The following is a 9,112-nucleotide window of genomic DNA, read 5'->3' as shown; positions in this document are numbered from 1 at the left end:
ACGGAGAGCGAGGAAGGCAGCAATTGGGGTTGAGCAACGATTCTCATTTGTTATATGAACATATGGGGGGGCCGCTTTGAATGGTCTCTGGCATGGGACTACGGTGGGCGTCGTTAAAGGTAGTCAAAGACGGGATACGTATGGGGCGTTTATGGACAGGGAAAAGGGACTAGCTGTTGTTTTTACATGGCAGAGTTTTGTTGCAGTTTAGCGAAAGATTGATATGCCTTGAGCAGAAGGCGTACCACGTACAGAGGCTTTAGCAGAGAGTTGAGAAGGTGTGGACAAGATATTTGTACTATTCAGTCATTGCTTGCTTCCGCTGAGTGTGTGATGTTGGCTGGAGCTGGGATCCATGTGATTGATGTGTGTTGTGACAAGGACCAGCTTTCGTGGACCCCCCCATGGATCCATCCGCAGCTGTGAGAGGTGTGCTGTCCGTCATTCGCATTTGCATGTGATTGCCGGGGAATAAAGCAGGCCGGGGATCGAACCCAACCAACCCAGCCCAAGCCAATCCAATGCAGTGGAATGGCGGGCTCCATGCAGGCAACAGTGGTGATGGCGGGGTTGGGATGCGCGTGTAGCTCCACTGCCTCGCGGGCTACAGGTGCTGTTAGCGCTGGAAAGGGACTTGGAAGGGCGGGAAACAGACGCTAAAGGGGAGTGGAAAGCTGCAATGGGTGTCTCACGTGGCCGGGGATGGTGTTTAGTGAGTGAGGGGAGGGGAGCTGCATCCAGACCCGCGGTTAAGGTAAGTAGGTACTGTGACCTTCCCTACCTTACCTAGGTGCCTAGGTACCTAGCCTTAAGGCACCTTGGGCCTTCCTTTATCGTTGTCGCATTTCTGCAGCACCAGGCAGGCACCTCCGAAGAGTCCGTCGTGTCTTCCTTCCTCTGTCGTACGCACCTTCCTGGACGTGTTTCTTACCTTTTCAACACCAAAACACCAAACTCCGCATCAATACAACACCAACAACACGCCTTTCGGAAGCCTCAAGCCTCAACAGTCGACGACACACGCTGCCCAATGCCGAAGACACGGACACTGGCGAGCTGAAGCTGGGCGAGTGCGACACACAACCCATTCCCGTGTCCACCTACACTGCAATCGAAGCGACCGAAACCGATGACGTTGCGATCCACCGGCGCGACCCGACACCGACGAAAGCGCATGCGCTGCTCCGTTCCCCGCGACGACGGCATTCCATTCTCCCCGCGGCTGGGCTTGGCCCCTCGACCTCTTGACCTCTTGACCTCTTGACTTGACGTCTCTCGTCCTCGTCCGCCATCTTGACCTCCCGTCGTCGTCGACGAGCCGCAACCCGACGAGGTCCGGCCAGCGAGCAACACCCGCAGCAACCCGCAGCAGGGCCCCCCGAAGATCAGCGGAAGCCCGGACATTGATGGCTGCCTTTGTGAGCCACCACCTCCCCTGCTCTTTTCTCTCCATCTGCCCCGTCCATCGGCATCCAATCCAGCCAGACGAGTTGCCTTGCCTGCCTGCCTGTTGTTTGCCTCCACTCCTCTCCGTCCCATCCATCGTCGCATTGCCGCATCCTTGCGCACTGCGAGCTCAGCAGAGCAGAGCACTCCAGCAAATAGAGAGAGCTCCGGACAGCTGTCACCACCACCAACCACTACACTACACCTTTCTTTACCTCCCTCGGGCAAACACTTGACCACCGTACGGCAAAAAGCTCCTCGGCCTGGCCTCGCGCTTTGGCTCTCTCTCAACGCATCAGCCACGTCATAACCTCACCTGCCACACCCTCTTCCCTCTTCTCCAACTACATCGACTCTCTCTTGACCTGCACCCAAATGGCCCTCGCCTCGTGCGCCTTTCCGCAGCGACACTGACTTGCCCGGCCGCATCGTCTGCTGCTGCTGCTGCTGCTTGTCATCTCGCATCCATCGTCTATCCACCCCCAACAGCCCGGCTAACCTCCCCGTGCTTCGCGTAGGATACGCCCTGGCTAGTCCACATGTCGACCCCGAAAGCCCACCGCGGCCCCGATGCCGACTCGATCGATCCCTCCCAAGCCAGCTCCGGCTACGACGGCACACCCTCCGGCGCGCCCCCCACCTACGCGACATTCTCCCCCGTCACCCTCTCCGCAAACACCCCGAGCCGCTCCTCCCGTCGCTCAACAATCATCGTCCATCAAAAGTCGCCTCTGCTCCTCGCCACACCACCCCAGATAACACGCGCCTTGGCATACTCGCATCCCTTCTTGCTTCCTCTCAACAAGCTCGCTGGGTTGCTGACATGGACCACCGACGACCCATGGGAGAGCTTTCTCCTGCTGGCCTCCTTCTGGGCCGTCGTGCTGTACGGAGACATTGTCGTGCGCATGGCCGGGCCCATCGTCGTCGTCCTGACCTTGATACTGGGCATGTATGGCCGTCGCTTCAGTCCACTGAGCAGCAGCGGATGGACAGAACCGGCCTCCAAGGATGCTGCCGGTGGACAGGCTGCGGGACCTTCGGCTGCAGGCAAGGGACAGAAGCTGGCGCCGAAGAGTAACACAACCGGCAACGCCGCAAAGGGACACCAACGCAACGAGTCGGAAATTACAAACACAAGGCACCAGAAGACGTTGGACGAGATTGTCGAGACCCTGAAGGAGTTCACCGGACGGTGTAACGTGCTCCTCGAGCCGCTACTCGAGCTGACGGATTTCCTGAGCACCCAGCGGACCCCGACGTCGGCCACCACCAGACCGGCTTTAACTACGCTCTTCGTGAGGATACTATTCTGCACGCCGTTCTGGGTGATTCTGACTCTACCTCCTCTGCGCATCATCACGACGAGGAGGATAGCGCTGCTCTTCGGCACCCTAGTCCTTACATGGCATGCCAGGGTCATGCGCGTCGCTCGAACACTTCTGTGGCGTAGTGCAACGGTTCGCAAGACGGCTGCTCTGCTCACCGGCCTGACGTTTGAGAAGCCTGTCAAGGCAATTGCGGTGGACCTGTCTGCGAATGGAGAACCCGGCAAGGTGCAGGCGAAGCGCCCGGCGACGTCAGAGCTGACCAAGGCCTTACGCCAGCAGTCTCACAGGCACAGCAACAACGCCACAAGCAAGGACGCGGGTGTAAAGTTCACATTCATCATTTACGAGAACCAAAGACGGTGGGTCGGCCTCGGCTGGACGCAGAGCATGTTCGCCTATGAACGCTCTGCATGGACTGACGAGCACAATAACCCTGTGCCGTCGCGTGACACCTTTGAATTGCCCGAAGTCGAGGATGGTAGCAACATGCGCTGGCGGTGGGTTGAGGGCAGCAAGTGGCGAGTTGACGGTGTGCCCGACGATGGGACCGAGCCAGTGGACTATGACGGGGAAGCCGCTAAGAACGGCTGGATATACTACGATAACAAGGTATGCTTCTCCTTGACAAGAGAGCAACGGGGCTAGAACTGACGGGCACAGTGGCAAAACGGCCGCCGCGGATCAGATGGCTGGGGAAGATGGACGCGCCGGAGAAAGTGGTACCGCGATGCCGAACTGGTGGAGGTTTCCGAGGACGAGATTGCACACGAACTCGACGCAGCACAAGCGCCGCCGCGACCCGGCTCGCCGATAGGTAGTCCCCCGGGTCCCGCCCTGACGACTCAGAGATACAGCACTCTCGAGGAGAAGATGGTTTCCCCCGCACAATCAACGCCGGATCTAACGATACATAATAAGGATGCGGAAAGAGAAAAGGACGATACGGCGTCGACGCTATCGACAAGCTCCGGTGGAAGGTCGTTCTTCAAGACGCCTTCGCTCAGGAGAAAGGTTACGGACAAGAGCATCTCGAGCAAGGTCGACACGGAGCAGGACCGCAGCCGGAGGGCCAGCGAGGCCAAGAGCGAGGAGGAAGCAGCGGCGTTGGGGCTGAAGCTCAATCTTGCTCTGCAGGGTAAGGACGGCGGGCAATGGGGTATTGGCGACGAGGCGAGGATGAGCCTGGAGTAAAGGCGATTCCCGCCGTGGCCAGTATGATGACGCTTCATCTTCTCCTTTCAATTGGGAGGGCATGGTTTGGACGGACGGATGGGCGGGCATTTTTGGCGTTGTCGGCTGTAGAGTATGATGGGTTCCGGACGGTATTATGATTTGGAGTAATGATGTAGCGTGTATAACAGAGATATTTGACTGATGCCGAGTCTCGCGCGTGCTCATGTGCTACTGAGACATGAGTTTGGGGTTGGCCTGCTGAGGGGGCGGGGATGAGGTGCTCAGGTGCCAGGTGGTGGTGGTGGTGGTGGTCATGTGGAGCAAACGACACCATAACTCACTGTTATTGACATTATGACAGCGTTCAGATACAACTTGCCAGTGTAAAAACGCACGTCGAGTCGGACATCTCTATTTCGCTCACTGCTCGAGTCGATGACCCGGGGAATCGCACAAAAGCGGATCACGGCTCCGGACTTTACAACGTCGCCACGTCACACAACACACGCAGAGAGGTTGAAAACCATGGAAACGGCATCACGGCTCGCCTTGATGGCGATCCTCACGCGCGTCGGCTCGCCCAAGGAGGAGAAGGTGGCGTGGAACGAGTCGACGGGGTATCTGCCCATCATCACGGTCCAAGACTACGACGAAGAGGCAGCGTTGAGAAGGTTGCGGGTGGACCGCTCCTCCGGCGGCGCTGAGGCGGAAGGATGGTGGGGTCTGGGTCGGGGAGATGTCGCCTTTGCGGCGTTGCTGGTGATGCAGTGTGTTTCTGTGGTGTTTGTCGAGGGGTGGATTGTGTGGATGGGTATGTATGGGGAGGACTTTGAGGTTTGGGCTTGGTATGTTTGGCATGACTTGACGTGAGAGGGAGGGAATGAATGCTGACGAGACACAGGTTGGCCGAGGTCGCGTCGCCGGGGCTGTTGGTTCTCTTCAGCGTCTCGTTTTCAGGGGTGCTGTTGTATGGGGTGAAGGCGCGGACGAGGCTAGCAGATTTGGGGATGCAGGCTGCCGGGTTAGTTATGGCGAGCTTTTGTGGTGTTGTTGTTTGTGCGGGGGGTGTTGGCGGTAAGGGGAAGGGGTTGGTGGGGCTTGTGATTGGGATTGTTTCGATGTGGTGAGTTCTCATTTCTGGACGGTTCATGGTGATGGATGGAGGGATGGGCTGACGAGATTTAGGATGCTGTTCTTTGTTGGGTTTTGGGTTGCGGTTTGGAGGTGGTATCGAGAGGATCAGAGGAAGATGCAGGAGAAGAGGGGGAAGGGCGTGCTTAGGGAGAGGGAGAGGGGGTATGGGACTACGTCTGGGGGTTTGGCTCTGGAAGATGAGAGCTGGGAGGGCCTTCTGGGTGAGCTTTCGTGACGGGTTCGAACCTGGGAATCAGGGGGAGAGCCGACAGACTTAGACTACGCCGATTTCAATATTCTCAAAGCCAGGGAACATGAAGAGTTGTGCGGTTCTTGAAGAATCCACTGATATGAGCATCGTGATGGGATGATTTGCGGTTCATTTCTGGCACTTTGTCATGGTGGACAATTGTGAAGAGAGCGAATGTCTGGGTCGTTTTCTCCACGGAACGTCGTGTTTGACACGCGCATCAATAATCGGAAGTCAGAAATCAATACCCCTTTCCTCGAGGATTATGGCGATGATTACTATTCGGTCTCTGCAAAGTCACAGTCGCTGTGAAAATCTCGATGTTGCTGGCACACGCAGTATGGCTCAAGGCGCTGCACTGCTGTTGGTACACCAGATTAATCAAGTTACACTCATACATTAAGGCAGGACACGAGTTCGCTAGGCAATGTTTACACAGCTGAACTACTATCAAGCTCCTCTTACTGGAGGGAGCACCGGTCGAAGTGCTTTTACTGCTTTCCGCCTACTATGAAATCTCGCACTGGGCGAGCCAAGAAACTTCCTCAACATCAGGATTGGTGTCACTGAGCTGCTATCATGGCATAGGAAAGTATTGATTGTGAACAAGATTCATGAACGGCGGATATTGTTAGTTGCAACACGTCTAGATACAGTCAGGCCACCGGCGATGAGATAGTTGAACGAACTCCAGATTCATAACCTGGCCTGCCCTGATCATGTTCACAAAAACTTGAAGAAACGAGACAGCTTCAGTCCTCTGGCTGAGATGTTCTGGCCAGAGTTAGAACAATCGTCGCCACCCCGAATGACCACGTTCCAGTTTTCCGGATGGAAGGCTTGGCCACTGACGGTCATTGCTTCTCCCTGGTTGGCGTCCAACTTGTCTGTGCAGACGCTCAAGACGCGGCTGGCGCCGTCTGCAATGTCAGCGAAGGAAGTGAGCTCCTTGGGGCTGTTGACCTGAGTTGTTCAGGGATGTTAGATGTGCTCTCAGAAAACCTGCTTTGAGTGGTGGAGTTGTTCACTTACGTCGTTGCACCACCAGATTCCGGTCGAGTTCCGGCAGCTTACTCTTCCGCTGTGACAGGTTAGCAGCGCTCTTCTAAAATGGCGTAGTTCAAAACATACCAATTCGCCGGGCCAGCTCCATTCAGTGGCTTCCCAGGCACGGAGCGAAGGTAGTCAATATCCAGCGTGGCAGCCGAGCGGTTGCCTTCGCGGAAGTTGTGGCAGAGCGTGTTCGACTTATCGTCAAAGACGGCGCGGTCTTGAAGATCGCGGGTGGCGGCTTTGTGATCCCAATCCGGGTTCATGCTGCGGAGCTGGCCTGCGACCTCCTCAACCGTGCCGCGGAGCACGAGGTTCTTACCGTCTGGACCGGTGATCTCCCATCGCGGGACAAAGACGCCGTAGCCTGGAATGGGAGCCTCCAGAGCTTTGGCACAAGTGTGTGAGGCCCAGAGGGTGAGGAGGAATGCTTGCATGCAGTTCTTCAACATGTTTGTAGGAGATCAAGTAACGTTGTGAGAAGTTTTTGTGATAGACCGAGTTACTGCCTGATACCATCTACAGACTGTCGGGCTGCAGAGAGCTTTTCTAGATATTCAGAGGAGCTTGGTGTTGTATCCGTATCCAGTTTAGATTAATGATTAGGCATCGGACGAAAAGCTAACCTGGCGGCTTCATCATGCAAATCACGAACCCCCTCACCGGTTTGGCATGTTCTCACGGATGGAGCTTGGGCCCTACACCCTTTCCAAATCTGCCAAGACATGCCATTCCGCGACTGCCATTCGGTCGTCGTTGTGATGTATGTCCATCTTGTAATAACAGAACGCTTTGCCGTGTGTTTACGGAAGAAAGGGAATGCGTGGAGATGATGGTGATCACCAGCATCTGCCTTTCGCCACTATTCTCGCTATTATTTAATCAGGTATATATCACCTTTAGACGTGAAAGATTTTCGAACCCTGTACGATATGTCGCAGGTTCATGGCGACTGTTCTTGGTCAAGTTCCGTCCTCTCGTTCAACCCCTCATTCCGAATCAGGACCTCCACACCGACTGCTCGGGTCAACCTCGACAGCCTCATCCATGCGTTGTCAAACTATGAATGAACGTCATGATACCAAATTGGGCGTGATGTGGTGTGCACCATGGGCTCCTAATCACAGTTATGAAAGGTCGGTGAGTGTTTCGAGAACCGGCCTCGTCAACGGTATGATTTCTCGAACGTCCGCCGCAATCTCCCGGAGCAGCCGCTGGTCACTCATTCGTGGACTTCGTGAAGCCGGTAATGTGCAGCAGTTTCTGTTCTAGATCAGATGCGGTTCATCTAAGGCCGTGCTGTATCTGGTGAAACATGATGAAAAATGGAACATTCTTTGGAAAGTAAGTTCACCAGTATGACTTCCAGGCTAGTCGTCGAGAGAGGCCTGCGTTGAACAGACTGCCGGATGCGTCGGTTAGTCTTGCTGACGCCAGCATCCACCGAAGGCAGATGATGCGAAGATGCTCTTGGGTGAGGTGTTGCTGTTGACGGCACAAGCCAATGGGGCATGCATGGTATGAATGATGAACGTGAAGACGACAATAGCGGTGATGAACATAACACAGACATCGGAACGAGATATTAGTCGATGCAACCAGGTCATATTGTTCGGTTAGCCCGAAGTATCCGGCCGCATATCAAAACTCCTCTATTGTCCTGCATTGCTGTGCACCCTTTTGACTTCCAACTTACCCAATAGTAAAGTGCTTCTGTGTAGAACTACGCGCCGGCAGTCAGCCAGAAAGAAGCTTCCGGTTGACGTAGAATATAATCAGAAGAATGAGCATTGCCAGGGCTCCAATCGCGCAGACAATTATCAGAATTTGCAGGCCTAAGTGCACCTGCAACTTGCTCTTCGAACACGCTAAGCGCCCTCCTTCTGCATCGCGCTCGTTTCGGGTATCACCTCCCCGAAGGTTTGGGACAAACTCTTCGGTGTTTTCATTTAGTTGCGGCGCGAGCTGACCAGGTTGGTCTGTAGAAGATGCTTGCCGCTCAGAAGGGAAGGGCATTTGAAGTAAGGGCTCGGGTTGGGACGCGGGCTGACCAGATAGGTCTGTAGAGGATGCTTGTAGCTCAGAAGGAAAGGGCATTTGAAGCGAAGGCTCGACTGGACTCACATCGAGAGGACTCAACGATTCCGAGGGGACAGACTGATCCAAACCTGGAGACCCATCGCAATTCTGTTGCAGATCCTGCTGATCAAGTGCAATGGTTCCCGTATTAGCCTCCTGTAACGACTGCAAAGAGCCAGACTGTGAGTCGGGTCCGTTGTAATCCGTCAGTATTGCGCTGTTGATGTTCGCAGTCGAAGGCTGGTTCGTTGGAAGGCCAAATGGGATCTGGTCATCATACAGTCGCCGGTTCCACTCCTCATTCGTCAAGGGCTCCTCATCCTCGCCCGGCACTTCGATGATGGTATTTTCACAACCGCACATGGCCCAAATACTCCCCGGGCGGCAGTTGTGCACCATCTTCCAGTGGAGGTAGTCCATCTGACCCTCGTCGCCCGAGTGCTCTAAGGCGAAGCTGGAAAATTGCGCTCGCTCATGAGAGTAGGGGTCATATTCCGGAAGGGGCTGCTTGGAAACTTCCTCGATGGCTGCAGAGAGAGACAGGTTGGCAATCCGGAGGGTTTTTCGGTAGACCGCTTTCTCGCTATACTCGAAGGACGAGGTGTCAATTCGAAGAGAAGGGCCACGTTTAGCTGGTGCCGTGGCCGGG

At 55.3% G+C, this 9,112-nt stretch overlaps 3 protein-coding genes across 3 annotated transcripts; 2 read left to right on the top strand and 1 right to left on the bottom strand.

Moving 5' to 3' along the window:
• Positions 1 to 1,985: 1,985 nt before the first annotated feature.
• On the top strand, positions 1,986 to 3,968 carry PEX30 (Peroxisomal membrane protein PEX30; the record flags this gene model as incomplete). Its single annotated transcript, XM_037329144.1, has 2 exons — positions 1,986 to 3,386; positions 3,438 to 3,968. The coding sequence occupies 2 exons, from the start codon at positions 1,986 to 1,988 to the stop codon at positions 3,966 to 3,968; spliced, it is 1,932 nt and encodes a 643-aa protein (XP_037172213.1).
• Positions 3,969 to 4,475: 507 nt separating this feature from the next.
• Positions 4,476 to 5,319, top strand: CGCA056_v013901 (uncharacterized protein; the record flags this gene model as incomplete). Its single annotated transcript, XM_037329143.1, has 3 exons — positions 4,476 to 4,795; positions 4,852 to 4,971; positions 5,136 to 5,319. 3 exons carry the CDS (start codon positions 4,476 to 4,478, stop codon positions 5,317 to 5,319), a joined length of 624 nt encoding a protein of 207 aa, XP_037171628.1.
• Positions 5,320 to 6,057: 738 nt separating this feature from the next.
• On the bottom strand, positions 6,058 to 6,836 carry CGCA056_v013900 (uncharacterized protein; the record flags this gene model as incomplete). The annotated part of the gene is made up of 3 exons (XM_037329142.1): positions 6,058 to 6,297; positions 6,367 to 6,415; positions 6,466 to 6,836. The coding sequence occupies 3 exons, from the start codon at positions 6,834 to 6,836 to the stop codon at positions 6,058 to 6,060; spliced, it is 660 nt and encodes a 219-aa protein (XP_037172215.1).
• Between the last annotated feature and the right edge of the window lie 2,276 nt (positions 6,837 to 9,112).

Source organism: Colletotrichum aenigma (assembly GCF_013390185.1).
Source record: "Colletotrichum aenigma strain Cg56 chromosome Unknown KSG_Cg56_contig10, whole genome shotgun sequence".
Lineage (NCBI taxonomy): Eukaryota > Fungi > Ascomycota > Sordariomycetes > Glomerellales > Glomerellaceae > Colletotrichum > Colletotrichum aenigma.
The sequence above is the reverse complement of the archived record's forward strand: the minus strand, read 5'-3'. Positions and strand labels throughout refer to the sequence as shown.